At 43.6% G+C, this 22,555-nt stretch overlaps 1 protein-coding gene across 1 annotated transcript in view; it reads left to right on the top strand.

The window, feature by feature from the left end:
* Positions 1–22,555, top strand: part of Dst (dystonin) — a 199,845-nt gene that overhangs the window by 148,935 nt on the left and 28,355 nt on the right. Inside the window, 14 exon segments of the mRNA XM_050134804.1 lie at positions 786–989; positions 2,552–2,783; positions 3,793–4,019; positions 5,186–5,308; positions 5,440–5,541; positions 7,624–7,725; positions 11,024–11,197; positions 11,564–11,719; positions 13,327–13,524; positions 13,833–13,961; positions 15,908–16,078; positions 16,466–16,621; positions 16,937–17,143; positions 19,931–20,050. Of these exon segments, the coding sequence (XP_049990761.1) occupies positions 786–989; positions 2,552–2,783; positions 3,793–4,019; positions 5,186–5,308; positions 5,440–5,541; positions 7,624–7,725; positions 11,024–11,197; positions 11,564–11,719; positions 13,327–13,524; positions 13,833–13,961; positions 15,908–16,078; positions 16,466–16,621; positions 16,937–17,143; positions 19,931–20,050 (2,301 nt within the window).

Genomic DNA, 22,555 nt, shown 5'->3' with positions numbered 1-22,555 from the left:
CTTAACATGTAGTTGTGTGTTTGATAAGCCCATTACCTTTGAAACTTTAGCAGTTTACAGTAATAAATAGGGGGTTGGAGAGATGGCTTTGCAGTTAAGAGCATTTGCTGTTCTTCCAGAGATCTGGCTTAAGTTCTCGGTGCCCACATGGCAGCTCACAGCCTTACCTGTAACTACACATACACACACAAATAAATGTAATAAAATAACCAACAGAAATGTCTTGATATATTTAGTGTCTATATGTCATGTATATATAGACTAGGTTCTAATTACACATATATAATGTAATGTATATAAGTATCCATCTGATACTGGTTCACCCGTGTGTGAATGGGGTACCTGTGGGCTCAGGGCACTCCCGTACCTCTCTATCTTGAGGTTTTTAAAATCCCGGTATTGTCTCTTTCTTCCCCCCAAGATTCTTCCTAATCTTGATGTCCCTTCCCCCAATCATTTCCGTATGTATTATGAGTGTGTAGTTTGAAGCACCCGTAAGCAGTGGCTCAGGCAAGGCGTTCAGACTCCTCTCCTGCAGATGACGTGATGCTCTTGTGACAATGGGCCGCTCTTGCTATGAACTGCACATTTACTGTTTGCTTTAGTGCCATCTTGTTTGTGACTGGACAGTTGCTTCTCCCCCTTGCAGAGGCATAGATAAGCGCCTGGCGGCGGGGAGGGCATTTGTTTAGCATGTCTTGTTGGCTGGATGCGTTGGAGATGGGACCAGTTGCAATATGGAGGTGTGACTCTGAGATACTGAGAAGCTGTCTGGTTTATTATAGCAACTACGAGAGCTGATAGCAGAGCACAAGCCTCACATAGATAAGATGAACAAGACCGGGCCGCAGTTGCTGGAGCTGAGCCCAAAGGAAGGCGTTCATATCCAAGAGAAGTATGTGGCAGCTGACACCCTTTACAGTCAAATTAAAGAAGATGTCAAAAAGCGAGCTGTGGTGCTTGATGAAGCCATTTCTCAGTCAACCCAGGTAATCCTTTACACTAGGAAAAAATTCGTTTCCTCCCCACAGCCAAGCCTACCAAGCATTTTCCTGGACCCTCTGGTTAAATTTCATCTCAGGTGATGTATCGACTGTATTGTCTCTGAGTATAGTGCCTCTGCTCTCAGAGCTGGGATTTGCTTGCAGCCAACTCTTAGGTTTCTCTGCCTACTTCAGGGTACAATAAAAATAAATAAATTTCAGCGAGTAGGATACCCACTGGGAGCAAAGGTCAAATACTTGCTTCAGTGACCACACAGTATTTGACGTCGGGGAGAGAAAAGAAACTATTACAGTCACTAATAATAAAATATTTCTAACAAAGCATTTACAGGAAACCCTGAACAATAAGCCAAAGGGGAAAAAAGATAAGAATATTAAGTAGGAAACAGAGTTTTTGTAAATACTATTTTTTAAGAAGCTGACTTTTTGCAAAACTTTAGGTTTGCCATTTTCAAAGTTTTGATTTTTATCGTTAGATACTGGCTTTGGGGTGGCATTTTCTGTACTCCCAAGTGTGTGTTCTGGTTTCCCTTCTGCAGCTGCAGGAGAATACTCTGAGGAGAAGCAGTATAGGGAGGGGTGGGCTTGTTTCTTCTTACACTTCCAGGTCCCAGTCCCTCATTGTGGGATGGCAGGGCAGGGGTTCAGCAGAACTGAAACAGAGACCAGGGAAGAACACGGCTTAGTGGCCTCCTCCACGGCCCATGCTTAGGCAGGGTTCCTCTGCAGCCCTGCGCCATCTGCTCAGGAATCGAGCCACTCAGTGAACTGGGCCCTCTCTCCATAATCAATTACCAGTGAAGACCATCCTCCATAGACATACCCATAGGCCAGTCTGATCTGGTAACTCCCTCAAGTGAGACTCCCTTCTCAGATGACGCTAGGTTGTGTCAGTTTGGCAGTTAGAGCTAAGTAGGGCAGTGTGGGTCCACTCAACCCTGACGCTAGTGTAGGGTTTTAGAATAAACACGGTTTCATAACATTGTGTAATTGTGTATGATGCTTTTATAAATATAAAATTATTTCCTATATCTAATTGTATATTTATTTGACCATGAATTGGATACAACATTGGACATATTTTTATTTTGTTTAATTTCACATTTTTTCAGTTTAGGAAATATGTAACTCAAGGAATCCCTTGAATCTAATCAATGCCACCTATGAATTTTGCATGCACTTGGATAATGTTTTAGGATTTCAAAATGTTCGTTTTAAATGAATAATCAGTTTTGACAACCAAATGTGCATCTTATAAAAAAAAGAAGTTGAATTGTGGTTAAAAAAATAAGCAACAGGTTAAGATTTATATTGCTGCTAAGGAGTGTAGACTGTTTCTTAATGAAAACATTCAATTACTGATGGGAAGCTCAGTGTTCTCTTCATGAGCGTGTCACACAGAAGTGCACCGAGGTCGTGACCTTAGGCATGGCTTCATACACCAGCTGGAAGTGATCCGCGTGGAAGTGTTGGCAGAGGGGCTTCAGCTTTTAGCTGAAGGAAATGTTGTAGGCAGCAGGACAGTGACCCCATTGTCTTGCCCGTAGTTTCATGACAAGATCAACCAGATCCTTGAGAGCCTGGAGCGCATCGTGGAGCGTCTGAGGCAGCCGCCATCCATCTCTGCTGAGGTTGAAAAGATCAAGGAGCAGATTGGTGAAAACAAGAGCGTGTCTGTGGACATGGAAAAGCTGCAGCCGCTGTACGAGACTCTGAGGCAGAGGGGAGAGGAGATGATTGCCAGGTCTGAGGGCACCGAGAAGGACATATCTGCCAAAGGTAGTGATTTCGGAGTGGGGAAACAAGCTCCATGTTCCTTTGTTTGATTGGTTGGTTGGTTTTTTACATAGGGTCTCCCTCTAGGTAGCACTGGCTGGCCTGTAACTCACTATGTAGGCCAGGCTGGCCTCAAACTCCCAGAAACCCCATCTGCCTCTTCCTCACAAGTCCTGAGATTGAAGGCACGCCACCACATCCGGTCTCAGCTTTTAAAACAGCTGTGGATTTGTACGCTGTCCGCTGCCAGCCTGACTGCATAGCAAACTGCCAGGTCTCTAAAGAGCTTGCACAGTGATGTGTCACTGTATGAAAGTCCTTTGATGTCCTCCTCAGTTTGTGAAATCAGTTGGTTGAAGACAAAATGTGTTTACATAAAGACCATATGTTCTCTGAGCCTCTTAGGCTCTCAGACTGAAATAAATGCTAATAAGCCAAAGCTGGGGATACAGTGTTAGTGTCATAGCTAGCATGCCTCCTCCAACCCATAACCACCAGAATGGTCACCATAGCCACTCATATTAGAGTTGTGATCTGTGAGTCAGAGGAAAGGTGTGTATATAGTGGAAACAAGCGTATTCCAGAAGCAAGCCAGAAGTGCAAACCCTTGTCCTGTTCTTGGGCCTGAGCAAGCAGTTCCATCCTTGGAGAGCATAAGAAAACACGTCTCAGATTAGTTACTTATCTTAGGTTAGTTCCTTACTGTCTTTGGGATTAAGGCCAGCTTCATGAACTTAAACGTGGGTAAAGTTGGGTCTTCTTGAGCTCATGTGGCTTTAAATATCTACTTTTGTAAGGAAAAGTCTTGGTTCAGCGAGAGCGGACCTATAGATTTTGTATTGTATGGGACAGGTTTGGGTCCATTGATAATGCACAGGCTGCAGCTGGTCAGAACCTGTTCCTGTTCTATGTATTTAGCAAATCAGGTAACTGTTCACTGTATGAGCTAAAGTTTTGCTTTTGCTTTTATGAGGACGACCTGCATCTTTGCTGACATTGTTTTGCTGTGTAGCCGTGCAGGATAAGTTGGACCAAATGGTTTTCATTTGGGAAAGCATACACACGCTGGTGGAAGAAAGGGAAGCCAAATTGCTGGATGTTATGGAACTAGCAGAGAAATTCTGGTGTGATCACATGTCATTGGTTGTTACCATAAAAGACACTCAAGATTTCATCCGGGACCTGGAAGATCCTGGGATTGATCCCTCAGTAGTAAAACAGCAGCAGGAAGCAGCTGAGGTAAGGGACAGAACTCATTTCAACTAAAAGAAAAACCATGACGTTGTGCATGCTAACACCTGATCTTGTATATGACTGAGAAAATCATGCTGTTAAAATTTGCTTTGGTTCTGAATGTGAATGCGCAGTGAGAACCAAGATATAATGGCCAAGCAGATGTCACCTGGAGGTGGCTCTTAAAATCATATCTCTGCCCTTACACGGCTCACACTTGGTGCAGGGCCTCCCAAGCAGCCTGAAGCACGGGATGTCTGCCCTCACCAGCCTCTAAAAGTCTTCCTGTCTCTGTCCTGCTGAGTCAAGACCCTCAGATGCCCCCACTGTCTGCTGGGTCAAGAGCCCTGACTTTACCCAGGGCCTCTACCAGCTTCGCTCTCACCGGCTGGTGCCCGTGTGGTCACAGGCCCGATCTGCTGCTCCTTTACCTCTGTGCTCTTTTTAGTGTCCTTGAAGCCTTGCACAGTCTGTTTCCTTGCCTCGCTGTGTCATTTCTGCCACCGCTGCGATAGGCTTCGGGGTTGGGTTACGTTAGTACCCACCCCATACACTTATTTTGTTGTGTATTTACCCGAACCGCTTGCTGGGCTCTGGGGCTCTGGAGAAGGCTAGGCAAATATTTCCATTTCCAGTGTTTGGTTTAGGGCTTTGTTTATGCTCATTAAATATTGCCGAGTGGGTGTGTCTAACCATGATGGTGAAAACAAGGTAGGGTACTTCATTTCTCTTGTGACGGATCAGCCTTGATACCTGGGTGGTGACACACCGTGGAGCTTCAGAGCTAGCTTACCATGAGTTTCCCAGCGGACACATTACTTGGCATAAAATCTCTGTGCTCCTAATTTGCTGCTGTCTGTTTTGAACACATACAGGCAAACTAGTTGGGAGAAACAAAATGCCTTCCAGTGCTTTACTATATTGGGGATGTTTTTTAAATTGCTCTGGTATTTCGTCTTTATTAGTAAAGATTTGGTGTCGAGAATATTGTTTTCTCTAAAATATTTCTTTTGTTTTCTTGTTGAGAAAATGACTATATGAACTTGGGAAATGAGACAAAACGATGCTCATCTCACCTAGGAATCCCTCTGGACAGCTAGCTCCGTGTGGCATCTTTTCCTGGTTTTGATGTGGTTTTACATGGTGTTCTGAGGCTCTGTTTTGAATTCTAGGCAATAAGAGAGGAAATTGATGGACTGCAGGAGGAGCTAGACATGGTCATCACACTGGGCTCTGAGCTCATCGCTGCGTGTGGGGACCCTGATAAGCCCATTGTCAAGAAAAGCATAGATGAGGTACTGGTGGACGGATTTTCCACTTTCACAAGAATTTCTTTCTCAAGACTTGACAAACTAACATCTGTTTGTTACAAACAGTTAAAACCATACATTTGACACTCAAAGGATTGCAACTTTTTTTTTGGTAGTTAAATTCAGCATGGGATGCTCTCAATAAGGCTTGGAAAGACCGGGTTGACAAACTGGAGGAGGCCATGCAAGCTGCCGTTCAGTACCAAGATGGATTGCAGGTGAGATGGTTGCTGTGCCCGCTGGCCGGCCTGAGCTGGAAACAGGAAATGTTATTGGTGCATTTATATTTTGGTACCAGCCCAACCCTGTGGCTGTGTGCAATTGCAGACAGATCTGTTCCTGTAATTGCCACAGCTACTTCGACTTGTCCTTCTTAGAAGATATTTCTTACCTTTCGGACATATGGATTTATATGTACATGTAAACATGGGTTTGTACACACATTAGTGGAATTTACTTTGAAGAGAAGTAGTCTAGTGGCTTTTTTTTTTAAAGTGAGAGTAAATGTTCCCACACAGTATTTCTCAGAATTGTTGGGCACCAGGCAGTGAAGTGTCATGGAACAGAGTCTGAGTTCTGTTCTAAAGTTGAGTGAAATAAGATGAGAGGAATAAACATGAGCTAAAAATATCACCAAGTTTAACTGATGTCAGAACTCAAGAGAACCGATGCAAAGCCGTGTTTGCTCTGTGTACTAAAATAGATTTTTATTTTATTGACTCAAAACCGGGTGTATCACGGTGCTTTCTTTTCTACATGATTGTTACAGTAGTTGTTTCTTGTCTTTTCAAGGTTCTCATTCAGTTCGTTAGCCAGATAGAATCTGGTCTTTTAATACTGAAGTTCTCTTGAGGCCAGCTTAGGGATATTTCTTCCCTACCTCCCTCCATGTCCTGTTTCCTAACAGGTTGGCAGGAGTTTAATCTTTCATACTCCCTACCACATGGAAAAACCCTCTCTTAAGTATTTCCATAACACTTAAGTGAATATTATTTTTAAAGCTCATATGAGAACATTTTTTCCTTTTTCTTCATGTCACTTCATCCTATAAGTATCACCAGCCAGGCTTTATCTCAGCAGAAAGGGTTTTGAACTTTGGAAATACATGAAATTTTTCATGACATAAAACACCTTGTTGTAACTCCTGTAACATCCCAAGCAAAGGAAGGATTTCTTTCTTAAATAACCTGTGGCCGGTGATAACCACGTTGGACTCCCACTATGTAAGGATGCGTCATAATGACAAGTCTTTTGAGTGGCATTGTCTCCCATGGCTAGAGATGGTACTACCAAATATGTGAGGTCACCTGAGAGCCTTGAGTAAGGAACCATGATTTGATACAGACTCCTCACCAACAGCAAGAAACATAAGCTCCATCATAAGTCCTATGGTAGCTATCATAGGTGCTAGTTTCTCCATAAGGTGCAAGGCTTGGTTATAAGGTGAGATACTTATTCTTCCCAAGTTGCTGCTAAAGTGATTAGGGTTGGTTAATGGTCATATAAATAGACCAGATCGTTTGTAAGGTTTCTCTTCTGTCAGCTTCATCAAAATGTAAAATTATTTAGATATACATTCATTACCTTTTAAAAAAAATACATGCAGTAAACCTGCGTATAATGTGTAGAAACCTAGGAACAATGTAGTGGGCTCTGAAGCCTGTTGCAGTTCACAGATTCTTAATTTTAATGTTAATCTAGGTAGTATAGGAAGGTGAGCAGAACCGTAGTGACCTTCTTGGTTATTTGAATGAGTAGATACATTTGGATCTTTTTCTTTTAGTTTATTTTTATATAAGCAAATGAGAATTTGCACTTTTGTGATTGAACATATATAAGTTCAGGTTATATATTGAATATATATATATATTCAATATATATATTGAACATATAAGCTCAGGTTGTCAGGGTTGGCAGCAAATTCCTTACCCAGTGAGCGATTTCACAGGCCCTACAACCGTTAGAATTTCTGCATATAGCAAGTTCAGATAGGCGTTTATTTTTAAAAATGAAAGATTGTTTTATTTAATACCTATTCTTTTTCGAATGAGCTTTTCTTTGAAAGTGCCTGATAGTTTAAGAATAGTTTTTCTTTTACCAGCCTTGGTGCAGAATTGTAGGTGACGTTTACTTGGTATTTGAGGAGCTGTTTTATATTAAGGCTTTTATTCAGGCGAACTATCTTAGTTTTATAAAGTAGGCGCCTTTCATAATTTCTCCTAGTTATTGCCTTTCTCTGTAACCCCAGAAGCATGGCCGTTCCAGAGCAATGGTGATAACATGGGAAATCTGTCTTTCAGGCAATATTTGACTGGGTTGATATCGCAGGCAACAAGTTAGCCTCAATGTCTCCAATTGGAACGGACCTTGAGACTGTCAAGCAGCAGATTGAGGAGCTGAAGGTACGTGTGGGGCTCCTGGTTGGTAAAGAGCCGCCTGTATCGTCAAGTTACTGGTTCATCAGATTTCTCACTTAAGTTTAGTTAGCTTGCATAATTAAAACATTATATATTGACTTCAAGATTGTACTGTTTATTTCTGTTGCATGTTTTTTTATTTGTGCGTTTGCACGCAAGTGTGCCACACATGTAAGGAGGGCAGAGAACAACTTGTGGTCAGCAGCTCTCTCCTCCCACCACGTGGACCCTGAGGATCAAGCTCAGGTTGTCAGGGGTGGTAGCAAATTCCTTACCCAGTGAGCGATTTCACAGGCCCTACAACTGTTAGAATATCTGCATGTAGTAAGTTTAGATAAGTGTTCATTTTTAAAAATGAAAGATTGTTTTATTTAATACCTATTCTTTAGAGAACTATAAATAAACAAAAAAGGGGGGAAACAAAACTAGTAACTCTCTCCAAAAGCTGTATACTTAAAAGCAACTATGCCTAGGATTTGAGATACAGCTCTTCAGATGTCCTCATATCTTAGTGGAGGTTGTGTGTGTGTAGAGGAGGAGGGCCAGATTTGGATGGTGAGACTATTATAATGTGCCTCAGTAGTCTGTTGTAATTAGCGTAACTGATATATTGCTATAATATTAGCAGTTAATTAGCATCCGAGATTCAAATAAATGTTTTCTATTGTTGATAAAATGTTGGTTGGCATAACAAAGGTCACGAAGTGCCTGTCAGTCATATAGGAAGACCAGGGAAAAGGGTGTAATTCTACAGCTACATGTGATAGCTCAGGTCTGGAGTCCCCGTACTTGGGAGGCTGAGCTGAGAAGATTGCTGTGAATTTGTGGCCAGCCTAAGCAAAACAGTGGTAAAGGCCACCCACAGCTACAGCAGGTCCCTTTCTTGCCAGTAGTAGTAGTAATAATAATAATAATAATAACTTATTTTGCATCAATAGTAAGACATAGAAATCATTATTAATGAATATAAAACAGCTGTAAAAACATAAAAATTATGAGGGAGTGCATAATGTGTACTTTTTTGAGAATAGGAATTACTAAAGCTCTTAAAGTCATTATTTCTGGGGTTTCACATTTATTAATATAAAATATTAAATGTAACATGAAATATTATAAGAAGTTTCTCCATGGGATTTATTAAATTTTATTATACAGACTAAAAATGAAACACCCAAAGTTGTAACTATTCATAAAACTTAGAATAAAGGAGGGAAACCTCTACCACTTTTGCTTTCAGTAAGAAATGTGAATTTTAGAATATTCACATTTAAATATGAATATTCTATGTGAATATTCATTTCACATAGAATATGTGAATTCTATTCACATAATAATATTCACATAGAATATTAAATGTGAAATATTAAATATTCACATTTAAATGTGGTTTAAAGTTACTGATTTTTTTTTTTTATCCTTGATACAAGAATGCCAATTGCCAAACTTTATTGTCCTCAGGGAAAGCTTATTTAGAAATCCTTAGCCACGCCAGCTCTCCGGATCTTTCAGCTGCAGGCCCACCAGCCTGCCATCAGGGTCTCGTGCTGGGGGCAGCTGCAGGCGAGGTCTCGTGCTCGGGGCAGCTGCAGGCGAGGTCTCGTGCTCGGGGCAGCTGCAGGCGAGGTCTCGTGCTCAGAGCAGCTGCTGGCACAAGGGCTTTGCTCAGTTCACTCCAGCAGGCAAAAAAAGCATCTCAAAGAAAATCAAGGGGCCAGGGATCCATAGCTCCCACATAAAATAAAAACAAACAAAATCTATGGCAGGTGTGGTGGCACAGGCCTTTAGCCCCACCACTAGGGAGGCAGAGGCAGGAAAATCTCTGTGAGTTTGAGGTCGGCTTGATCTATATAGTGAGTACCAGGACAACTGGGGCTACATAGAGAGACCCTGTCTATATATATACATATATGTGTGTGTGTGTGTGTGTGTGTGTGTGTGTGTGTGTGTGTGTGTATATATTTCCTTCCAGAACGTGTATAGCCTTGGGTGAAGATAAGGGCCAAGCACACACGGTCTGAGTGTAGTTGCCCTTCAAGAATTCATCTGTGGCAGCATTTTCTGAGCTGAAAGAAAATGGGTTTTGGATTATCCAGTGTTCGGCTTCAACTCAAACCTCACCCTGCTTCTGTTGGGGCAAGGCAACTCATGGTTAGTTAGTCCCGCAAGGATGAGCTGTTTGTCCATCTCTCAATGGCCGTTCAGAGTCAGTCTGATTTCTCATGCCAATGCTACCGGTATGAGCCAGGTCACTTTGGGAAATGGCATCTCCTTGTGGATCTGTTTACCCATCTACAGAGTGGGAATAATCATGATACTTACATTATTGGGCTCTTAGAAGATCAAAGTGAGAAATGCAATTCATTTCTTCCTAAAGAAGAGTTATTTGAGGATAGATAGGGTCTCGCCGTGTAGCCCAGGTTGGCTTCAAACGTACAACCCCACCCCCCCACACACACACCTCAGCCTTCTGACTGCTGGGATTACAGGCATGCCATGTTGTGCCTATCCTGCTTCCAGATACTGGAGGGCCTGTTTCTGGGTAATGGATACAGCATAGGAATGAGGCAGGCAGTGCCCTTGTTCTCAACGTGTTCATATTCTGCAGTGCGTTCAGCAAATTCAGGCACCGTTTTTATCTCACTATTGGTGACAGATAGGTACAAGCCTACCCCGTGGCTCCCCAGTCTTCCTGGGCAAGCATGGTCTGAGCATCCATCCTTGAGGTATAATGAGGGTTCCAAGAGCCTCCTCAGCCTGAAACCAGCTTCCAGAACACCTGGACATAGCACACGTGCCGATTATCTGATGCTCCTTGATTTAGGATTGTGTTTGGTCCTTCTCCTCTTAGTGCGGGCTGGACTGACACACTCTAATATACCACGGCCAGCGATGGTGGGGTGTGACCTCAGAGGCAGAGCACAAGACAATTTGCCATTTCTTCCTCATTCTGGCTCTTGGAGTGGGGTCACTCTCTGTAGGGGAAACCTCTGCCGCATTGTGGAGACATTCACGGAGACCTGCCTGGGACTCCGGTCTTTGTGGCCTTCAGACATCCCCTAAATCATTAACTCTTCTAGGGTTTCCAAGTCCTCAAGTCTTCAGGCCCATATTGACATCCTACGGTGACGCTCTTGGTGTCTAGCTCACCAATCACAGTGCTAGGGAGTCTCAGCTCCCATCCTCAAGAGAGACAAATTCTTCTTCTAGGTGCCATGGTGGTTTGAATGAGAATGGCCCCTAAAGTTACTGATTTTTTTAAATGTTCCTGTTTTCTTTTTTATAGCAATTTAAGTCAGAGGCGTATCAGCAGCAGATAGAAATGGAAAGGCTGAACCATCAAGCGGAACTTTTGCTGAAGAAAGTCACAGAGGAGGGTGACAAACACAGTGTTCAAGACCCGTTGATGGAGCTGAAATTGATATGGGATAGCCTGGACGAGAGGATCGTCAGCAGACAGGTGAGGGCCCAGACATAGGACCAGACATCGTGTGTGTACACTCTCGGCAATATAAAACAGCCATTGAAAATCAAACTAGCAGTTAAGAGCAATAACCGTTAGAGGCATCTAAAATTTTCTTATTAAAACTCCCCCCTTTGTGCCACATCTAACCACGTGTGTGTGTGTGTGTGTGTGTGTGTGTGTGTGTGTGTGTGTGTGTGATACCTCCAACTAGACTTGTTGATTACAGATATGGCTAGATTCGTGAGCCACGCGGATGGACTCGGACAGCATCCAGCAGTTGGTGCTTTGCATTGGTTTTGTAAGGGCCCATCATTCATGATGTCCGACTCTAAGTGGATTTTCTCCCCTGATTCTTGGCAGCACAAGCTGGAAGGTGCTCTCTTGGCGCTGGGTCAGTTCCAGCATGCCCTGGACGAGCTCCTGGCGTGGCTGACACACACAAAGGGCTTGCTGAGTGAACAGAAACCCGTCGGAGGAGACCCGAAAGCCATTGAAATTGAACTCGCCAAGCACCACGTACGTACTGTCTCTGCCTGTTATTTTCATGTCGGAGTTCTTCACGTTTACGATTTTAACAGAGGTTATTTGGCATTAAATTGCTTGAAAGGGTTAAATAGAGAATGACCTAAAAGCATCCAGGCTGAAAACGCTGTTGTTCTACCACGGCTTTTAACACCCCGGTCCCGTGGATGACAGTTGCTTTCCAGAACGACTCTTCATCAAAACACAGTATGTTTGTCTCGTGGTGTGAGCGTATAGAAGCTTTTACGCCTTAGAAATCTGGCAATGGTCTTAAATGCAGCCTACGTCAGCAGTCAGAATTGTGTGTCGTAGAGGTAGAAAATCAGACGCCCAGTCCAGTTGTTTAGTCGGGAGATCTGTTCATCTGACTCGCTAGAGATGCTATTTGGCCTGTTTGCTCTTCATTTCTGAAAGATCATTGTGTAGTGACTTGGGGTTGCCAAAACCAGTGCGAAGAGAGAGTTTCCACCCTCTGCTCATGGTCTCCCCCTGCCTCTGAGCGTGAGAGGAAGGAACCTGACAGAACTGTCCTGTCAGTGTCCACACTGGCAGAGTCTAACTCAGGCCTCGAGGAAGTGTTTCCCGCAGTGACCATGCCAGGGTGCGTGCTCTCCAGAATTGACTCCCCACTCAGCTGGCTGTGTGCCTCTGGAAAACACTGACTCATCGGGTCCCTCAGAAACAAAGGCCGTACTCCAGGGGCTGCCTCCCTTATCTGGAGAGCCTCCGGGCCTGGACTCCCCTCCAGATGTGTGATGTCCTGCATAGGATAAGAGATGACATCCTTTTCTTTATTACTGCCAAGCATACGTCGGAGAGTGTGGGGTAGGGCCCTGATGACCTCCTGGCTAACATAAGAGAAAGGGCTCCTTTCAAATTAGTAGTCCTTGCTTCCTTTCAATGAGAGAATAAAAGATTGTATTTCTCCTTTCAAAACAGTAATTATAAAACATGTGTCTTAAGGTATGTGATAATCTTATATTAGGAAAATGAATATAAAGGAGTAAAAAATCCCTTAAAACCTTCAGATTAAATTAAACTTAAAATGGACTTGAATCAGTGGAAATGCTTCAATCATCTAATTATAATCTCTACAGAAGAACGTAGTGCATCAGTCACAAGGGCATTGTAGTGAGAATACCTGTCAGCGTTTGGACGACTGGCATATCTAAACTGAAGGTGTGTCTATCTAGGAAGCCTCAAAAGTTGAAGGAAAGGGAGCTGTCACGAAAACTTGCTATTAAAACTTCTTTGTTATGAGGTTTTTGTTTCAGAATATTTCACAACCAGAAAATAAAGCAAGTATGATGGACTAGAGGTGTGGTTCAGTTTACGGTCCTTACCTAGCTTGCATGAAGACTAGGTTTGATCCCTCAGTGGTACCTAAAACTACCTGTGCTATTCCACGCCTGTATTACCAGCACTTGGGAGGTGGGAAAAGATTAGAAGTTTCAAGTCCTCCTTAGCTGTGTGTTGACTTCAAGGTTTGCTTGGAATACATGAGACCCTCTCCCTGCCAGAAAAAGAAAGAAAAAAAAATAAGCAAGCATTATAAGTACCATTACTGTGTTTCCAGCTAATGATCATATTGACATTTTCAGGTGCTCCAAAATGACGTTTTAGCCCACCAGTCCACAGTAGAAGCGGTCAACAGAGCAGGAAATGATCTAATTGCCTCAAGTGCGGGAGAAGAAGCAAGCAACCTCCAGTACAAGCTCAAAATCTTAAATCAACGCTGGCAGGATATTTTGGAAAAAACAGATCAAAGGAAGCAGCAGCTGGATAGTGCCTTGCGCCAGGTGAATGAAGGGAATAAGCCCTAGGCTCGCTCTGGTGTCCAAGTCCAAAGTCATGTGGATTTGCTTCATTGAGTCACAGATGGATATTTCATGTTGATACTTAAAAGAGAGGAGTAAAAATCAGTGGGATAAAGAACAGAGCAGATGAGAAGGCGGCGCTCCACTTCTTAGCTGACCTGAGCTCTCTTGATGGGGTGCACAGGTAGCGAGCCCCTGGTTCCATACGTTACGTGATGCAGAGAGAGGCTGACCTTGCTTGAAGGTGATAGTATTTCTGACAGAAACCTAACACTCCCCAATCACTGCAGGCCAAAGGGTTCCATGGTGAAATCGAAGATTTGCAGCAGTGGCTGACTGACACAGAGCGTCACCTCTTGGCATCCAAACCCCTGGGAGGTTTGCCAGAAACAGCCAGGGAGCAGCTTAACGCACACATGGTATGTATGATATTTCCTACGGCTCTCGCCCAGGTAATGCATAAATAATAGTGGAAGAAGATACGGTCAAAAGGTTAAGTTTTGTGGCAGAAATCATTGTGTGTAAATGCTAGACACAGCACCATTTAGCAATGAAAAAGGTTTTAAAGAAGTGTAGTGGTTTTGAGTAACACAGTCACTTTCCCTCCCTCCTTCCCTCCCCCCTCCCCACACATGCCAAGTTATAAGCAGTATGAAGAACATCTCTAAAATTATCAGGCTAGACCTGGCATATGCCTATAACCCTATGGCTTGGTTTTGCTGTTTGCCACTGGGCAAGACCCGTTTGCTCAATGACGAAGTAGTTTTGCCTACCGATTTGTACCCTAAGAGTGCTCATCTTTCTGAAAACTGAATGATTTAATAGCTCAGTGAACTCAAGTAGTTCATTACTTCCCTGGAAATGCTTACATAGCTTTCACATCATTCATAACTCATTAACTAAGAGTTAATTCTATCTTGAGAATGTTACACTTTCCAAAAATTATATAAGAACTTGAAAGCAGAGAGCTCATCTTAAGAACTTCCAGAAAACTACACATAAAATACTTAGTTTGAAGCCCTGCGGTGGTGGCGCACGCCTTTAATCCTAACACTCGGGAATCAGAGGGATCTCTGTGAGTTACTTTGTAGACCAGGCTGGCCTTGGGCTCAAGGACAGCCAGGGCTACACAGAGAAATTCTGTCTCGGAAAACCCAATCAATAAATAAACATCTAGCAGATTCTAAAACTATAAGGCCGTGGCAGAAGTTTCCTTTTGTTCTGCTTGTGCTAGAAATGAAGATGAGAACAAGATGTGGAGTGATCACATCCTGAGGCTGCCTTAGGGGCTAACGCTATTTTAAAATGATGCTGTAAGTGTGCCTCATCTTTAATGTGCTTTCTTGTAAGGATGAGGAATATAGGTTTGAGCTGCTGAAAATGTACTTAGTGAGCTTTGTAACGGCTCAGATCACTAACTAGTGTACTTCAGATGGTTAGTTGTATAAAACTTAACTCGATTTTAAAAAAAAAAATTGAAAATATCAGTAAGATGTGGAATGTATAACTTTTAGTCAAAACTGATTCAACCCACGTTATAATTCAATCAGTGTGAGAAAAATTGAATTTTTTGGTTTTTAATTAATTATAAACGTTATTTCATTGGTGTTAAACTTTTAATTTTAGCCGGTGTTTTCTGTATTTATCATAGAAGATTGACACATCATCCTAGTTTGTAACTTTTAGAAATTTATCAATGAAAATGGTATCTCAAGTGTGGCTCCACTACTCTGGCAATCTCTGTATCAGCCTGAGCATCTTTCTGTACTGGTTCTGGGTTTTCTGTCCTTCACATGTTTGCTGAGTACAGGGTTAAACTGTACCAATAATTATTTAGTTGTTGTATCATGGTAAAAAGGACATAGATGTTTCTCTCGGTTTTCAGAGGAGGAAAACTCAGAGAAATTAAATTGCTGGCACCGCATCACAGATCACACTGGTTACCATGCAGCGAGACCCTTCTTGGCAGCATGCCAGTTACTGCTGTAGGCCTTAGCACGCAACATGCAGTAGACAGGGAGTGGCTATGAGCATTAGTGCTGTTTCGGTATTGGGTACAGTGTAGCTGCCTGTCAGGGTTGCTCTGTAAGCCAGAAAGAGGACTGAGGCTCAGTGGTTAGGAGCACTCATTGGTCTTACCATGAGCCCAGGTCTAGTTCCAAGCACCTACATGATGGTTTATAACGCTCACCCTCTTCTGACCTCCAGGGGCACCAGGCAGGGCTCCAGGCACACACATGTGCACGTGCATTTAGGCAGACAAATGTACATTCATACATATTACAAGTAAATATTCTTTTAAAAAAAATGTAACTTACATCTTGTTCTTTGGCAAGTCATATGACATGAAGGCCTCTCATTTTAGGAAGTCTGCGCTGCCTTTGACATCAAAGAAGAAACATACAAGAGTCTGATGCAGAAAGGGCAGCAGATGCTCGCAAGATGCCCCAAATCTGCAGAGACAAATATTGACCAGGACATAAACAACTTGAAAGAGAAATGGGAATCTGTGAAAAACAAGCTCAACGAGAAGAAAGTACGTGCTTCGATCAGTACGGCAGAACTGCATTTGGTGTCATTAGGGCCTGGGTTATGTTTTATTTCCAGCTATCAGGAGTCTAATTTTCATGATCCGTGTCCATATCTTTTTGCATATACTTGGTGTTTTATGAAGTTAAACATAGTATTCTAACCCAAGAGAACAGAGGTACGGTACGGATAAGGATTTATCACAGGTCAGGTGTTACTCGGTTTGTGCTCTGGTAATTTTTAAAACATTGAAGCACTCGAGTTCTAGGTTATGAATAGTTGTATTCTGATCACAAATTAGATGAAAGAGAATGATATGATTGTACTTGGGCTTTATAAGTATTAGTTTTATAAGTCAGTTGATTAAACTGAAACACACCATCTTCCTTTACAGACCAAATTGGAAGAGGCTCTCTACTTAGCAATGGACTTCCACAATTCCCTCCAGGACTTCATCAACTGGCTCACCCAGGCCGAGCAAACCCTGAACGTGGCTTCTCGGCCAAGTCTTATCTTGGACACAATCTTGTTTCAGATCGATGAGCACAAGGTACGTGGGAACTCGGATGGGAAGCACCTGGCTTCCAGAGACCAGTCTGCCTTCCTGTCTGTCACAAGCATCAGTTTAGTAATTTGAAAACTCTCTTTTGTAATGTGTTGTTTTATTCCTTGAGGACTTCACACCTGTGTGCGGCATATTTGATCACATTCCTGGAGCTCCCCGAATTCCTCCTGGACTCACCCCGCACCCTCCCCACCTGAGAACTTTGCGTTGTCCCTGAACGCGAGCATTGTGACAGTGGTACGCTTTTAAAGTCAATCCATTTCCCCGTGTGTCTAATGATGTTCTTCTTTTGCGGGAAAGGTCTTCGCCAATGAAGTGAATTCTCACCGTGAGCAGATAATAGAACTGGACAAAACTGGAACCCACCTGAAGTACTTCAGTCAGAAGCAAGACGTGGTGCTCATCAAGAACCTGCTGATCAGCGTGCAGAGCCGGTGGGAGAAGGTGGTTCAGCGGCTGGTGGAAAGAGGACGGTCCCTGGACGAGGCGAGGAAGAGGGCCAAGCAGGTAGTAAACTAGAGTGATGTTCTCTGGCCTTGGCAGTCGGTAGCTGAAGCTGCTGAGATGTGCGATCACAGGACTTTTACCGCAGGTCGTGCCATGCAACAATAAGAAGCCATGGTGTTCCTTTCCTGAAAGGGCAGTGGCCTGCCTTTGGACTCTTGACGTCACCTTTTTGTGCTGGCAGCCATGTTGGGCCATGGGGACTCATTTTGAAAAGCTATAAATGGCTCAGCTTCATAGATTAGCATCAAGGCCCATTAAGAACTTAGAGATTTTTGTTTGCAGTGTGTTTATTTTTGCCCTTGTCCTTTCAACCCCTGTTCTCTTAATCAGAGAGGGGCACCAGACCCTCTTCTGTTGCTAACTCTAAGTCAAACTTCCCTCACATCGGAGCTAAGGAGCAGACCCGCGGCCTCCACGGTGCTCCCCGAGGGACCTTTCTTGCGATGCCCTCTTCCCAGGCTGCTAGGCAGCGGCCTTTATTTCTTCCCAACAATCTTGGTGTGGCTCCATCTCACGTGAAGCTAATTACCTAGATCTCTGGAGGCTGCTTTTGGTTTGATTTCGGGACTCTCACAACCCCACACAGAGCTTTCCATTCTCTCTTAACCTGCCGTTAACTGACATCTGAACTAACCACAGACAAGAGGAAAATTACACATCTTTCTGCCCTGTGAGGATAGAGCCACCTTATTTGGAAGAGAATTTTTCTTTTTTTTTTTCTTTTTTTTTTAACTAGAAACTTAGTGTGATATTGAGGCTGAATTTTGTGGTTTCTGCTTTTGCCTCATTCAAGCTCCTGTTGTCTGGCATTGGCGACATTGGAGTGTGGTGTCTGGGCGATGCATAAAGGCTTTAGAAATGCCATAAGCATTTCTGACACCTTCACTCGGTCTCTGAAATAGGATCAGTCTTTAAAGATTCTGTTAGACAGTATTGACTCTGAACCTGGCATGTTCCTCTCCACAAGTATTTCTTGAGTTTGAACAGCTAACTTACAAGGCCTGTTGAATACAAGTAGCTGCTTGCCGTCTATCCTCTCTCCATCTGGCCAGTGATGTGATCTTGTTAGCCAGCTTTGTATTCTTCTGCCTTCATTGCAAATGGATGGTGTTTGTCCTATTTCTGTGGCTTAAGCATAGCTTTAGAGGGTGGGCATCAAAGCCTGTGTATTTTACACCGCTCAACAGCCCGCTTCCACACCTGTTTAGAGCCAAACCACCCATCACTTCGTGGGACTGTCCTCTCGTTCCTTCCCTGTCCTGGGTTTTGTCTTATGGACTGATGTGGCTCTCCGACTTTTACTATCCTCCTTTTCCTTCACATTTAAGTTGATTAGCAATGTGAGAGGCATGTTCTGGGCAGGGAGGCCAAGTCTGTGATGAGCTGTTCTTTAGTACACTCTCGCGGCTTGTGCTGTAAGATACTCGTGTTGCTATGGTTATGCAGCTTTTGTTACTTCATGTCAGTGTGTTTGTGTGTCCAGGGATCTTACACTCATTTCTTTAGCTTTTGTTCTGTAGCTCTTCATTTAAATGTATTATAAGAAATACCGGGGGGCTGGAGAGATGGCTCAGCGGTTAAGAGCACTGCCTGCTCTTCCAAAGGTCCGGAGTTCAATTCCCAGCAACCACATGGTGGCTCACAACCATCTGTAATGAGGTCTGGTGCCCTCTTCTGGCCTGCAGGCATATAAGCAGACAGAATACTGTATAAATAATAAATAAATAAATATTTAAAAAAATAAAAAAAAAATACCGTGACCCGATGTTGGTGGCACACACCTTTAATCTCAGCACTCCAGAGGCAGAGACAGGCGGATCTCTGTGAGTTCGAAGCCAACCTGATATACAGAGCAAGTTCCAGAACAGGCTCCAGAGCTACAGAGAATCCCTGGGGGGGGGGAGGGGGGGAGAGAGAATACCATGTAACCAGTTTTGTAACTGGTGTCCAGAATTTGTATCTGATTGCTCTTCTGGAAGATAAACACAAGATAAACTCTGCTATACTCAAACATGCGCTGACCTACAATGTTTTCAAGTTCCTGGTTGGCAAACAGAATTAGACATGGTTAGAATGCTAGCGTGGTGGTAGTGCACATCTGACCACCGGAGGTGGGTGAAGGCTGAGTGAGGCCCTAGAGCAGGGGTGAGGGTGTGAGGGGCACTGAGTGGGGCTCCAGAGCAGGAGTGAGGGTGTGAGGGGCACTGAGTGGGGCTCCAGAGCAGGAGTGAGGGTGTGAGGGGCTCTGAGTGGGGCTCTAGAGCAGGGGTGAGGGTGTGAGGGGCTCTGAGTGGGGCTCTAGAGCAGGAGTGAGGGTGTTGGGCTACCTCATGTATAAAAGAGATAGCCTTCTTTGTTCTTGGCGTGTTTAAAGAATAATTCACAAGTGTTGGACTTTTTCCTCTTATTTCTTTTTCTTGACATAGGAGTTTAGCACAGAAAAATGTCAAGCTATGTAAAGAGACAGAGAAACAAAACATATTCTCTGGGAGTTTGTGTTAACTGCTGAGCTAAAGGAGGCAGTGTAGTGGCGGCAGGGCCCCTAGAGCTCCTTCCCTGCCTCTTTCCTGGACTCAGTGACCTGGTTGGCTGACTCAGGCCACAGCCACCTGTGTCCAGTGTGGCAGGACACTCCGCAGTTTGCTCATGAAACCTTCCCCGTTTGTCTTCGGGGGAATGTATGAGTTGATGGTTTTTAGTGAATCCGTTGGTGGTGGTTTCTGTTTTACTAAATTTCAAGCGTTGTGTGCTTCACAACTTTCTGAACAAATGTGGTCTCTTTACCAGTTCCATGAAGCCTGGAGTAAACTAATGGAATGGCTGGAAGAGTCCGAAAAGGCCTTGGATTCTGAACTGGAAATCGCCAATGACCCAGACAAAATCAAAACACAGCTGGCACAGCACAAGGTGAGCCACTCGTTTAAAACGCGCACTCTGCGTTTCAAGATCGCCGCTGATCCTTTCTTGTCCGTGTGTGTATTCATCACCGGACCAGAAGAAAGGCTGCAGTCTAGAACAGTGGTTCTCAGCATGGGGGTCACAGCCCCAAGGGGGGGTCAAATGACTTAGGCCTTCCCAGGATTGCCTAAGGCCATCAGAACGCATGGGTGGTTACATCATCATTCAGAACACTTGAGCGCTGTCATTCAGCTTTTCGTGGCAAGTCTTTTGACAGACTGGGGAACATAGTAAAGTCTCGTCTCATAAATAAGTAAGATCCTTCTAAACAGAGAGGTAGGAAAAGTTGACTGATGCTATCTAGGAACTGGTGTGTGAGTGTGGGTGTGTGAAAATTCCATTTCTTCTCTCAGAGGAAGAGGTGCCAGCTTCTTTGTGAGACTAGAAAAATGTAAAAACGGTGTCTCAAAAAATTACTTCCACTAGTCCCTGAAGAGCACGTTTCTGCCCTGCTCAGCTCCTCCGTCCTGGTGCCTCTGTTATAAAGTGGTCCCTGGTCGTGCGGGGGAGGGTGTGGGGTGAGCCGCTGAGCCTGACTGCTGTGAACACTTTTAGAGTTTCAGACTGCTGCATGGAAATCACTGCTTAGAACTTGGCGATTTTAAAACGACTAGAAGACATAATTTTCACATGTGTTCTGTGAAGTCACCCAGAGGGTCTTGACTAGAGGATGATAGGAGGAAACATGTGTGCCCTCGGGCTAGACGAGGCTTCAGGATTGCCTTGTTTAGCTGGTGGCTTCTGTCTGTGAGCTGCCACAGTGGCCAGCATCATCCATACTCCTCTGATGGGAACATTAGACCCCTGCTCTAAATAAAATGCTGTTTTTTTTTTAATTTACAAGTGGATATTATGTAATCTTATAAAAGTGACATTGCATCCTAAAGTTAGAGAAACCCAGAGAAACAAATATGCAGAGAACATTAGAGTCGCCATTTTACCCGATGTTATTTATTACCAGTGTTTACGACTTCTCCAAGACACATCTTTAAGGCAGCCCATAAAAGCCATTTTGAAGGAAATCTGTGCTAATCAGCATCGGAAAGCTCTAGTCTGTCTACTCCAATAAATTGTTTAGTGTGTGTCTGCTTTGGAGGCGATCCATGTCAACGCCTTGATGCCGAACACAAGCGGTCCATCCAAAACAGCGTGAGAGCAGTCATCACTGTAACAGTGGGAAGTGTAGCTTTTAAAATGCAATAAACATGCATTGGATAGTAGTAACCTTGAGATTTGCTGCAGTTAGCAACTTTTGGGTGACATATTCTGCATAACAGATATATTTACATTACGATTGCTAACAGTAGCAAAATTACAGTTATGAAGTAGCCACGAAATAATTTATGGTTGGGGGTCACCACAGCATGAGGAACCTCATTAAAGGGTCACAGCTTCACGGAAGTTGAGAACCACTGCTCAAGAGGTGGGTGGTACCTGTTTCCTAGCCCGTCACAGTGTCACCTTGCTGGTCCATCAGTCTAGACAGTGTATGCTAAGTTGACCTTTCTTCCTTTTTATTCCTGAGATTGTATCTTCAGCAGCAATGGTCTCCTTTTTCTACTCTTTTTGTAAATACTTACAAATACAAATACCTGCTAGCTAGGAAATGGTACTAAGAGGCCCACAAACACAGTCCTGGTTCTTATAAGTATGATTGAGTTGTGTGGGAAGAAAATAAGTCATTTCCTTACACATATACATACATAAACATGAAAGCTGTAACTAAAAGGTAAAGAGTGGTACCATATAGATGTTACATTAGTACCACATGTCTTCGTGAGGGTTTCTGTTGCTGTGAAGAGACACCATGGTAGATCTTATCAAGAAAGCATTTAATTGAGGGGCTCGCTTACAGTTTCAGAGGTTCCGTCCATTGGCATCATGGTGGCATGCAGGCAGCTGTGGTGCTGTAGGAGTAGCTGAGTCCTAAGTCTTGGAGGCCACAGGAAGTCAACCAAGACACTGGGCAGTATCCTGAGCATAGGAAACCTCAAAGCCTGCCCTCGTAGTGACACACTTCCTTTAACAAAGCCACACCTCCTAGTAGTACCACTCCCTATGAGATTATGGGGGCCAGGTACGTTTGAATTACCACAGCACAATGGCCATTTGATCCTGGGAAAGTAACATAACCCTCTGTGGAGATAGAGGTTTATACAGCTGGAGAGAATGGGTAAAGGTTTTCCAAATGGTCTATCCATCAGACTCTAGAATGGCAGTCCTGACTTCTGGCTCCCAGACAAAATGACCTGTATGGTAGTCTGAATATCCACATTAGGTAGCAATAGGGATGTCCAACAACAACAGAAACCTATCAGAAGTTTGCGTTAGCTAATCACCCTGTCCAGCTAGATTCATCGGTATGTGGCCATGTTTTCCTCTCTAAAACCTCACAGTCATTTTAGCACAGTTATTGCAGAGTCTGTGATGTCTCCAAAAGTATTTGGGCTGAGG

The sequence above is a fragment of the Alexandromys fortis genome, unplaced genomic scaffold, assembly GCF_014885135.2.
Source record: "Alexandromys fortis isolate MF-2015 unplaced genomic scaffold, M_Fortis_MF-2015_v1.1 scaffold_20, whole genome shotgun sequence".
Taxonomy (NCBI): Eukaryota; Metazoa; Chordata; class Mammalia; order Rodentia; family Cricetidae; genus Alexandromys; species Alexandromys fortis.
Note: the sequence above shows the minus strand (reverse complement) of the source record. Positions and strands in the feature narration are given on the sequence as shown.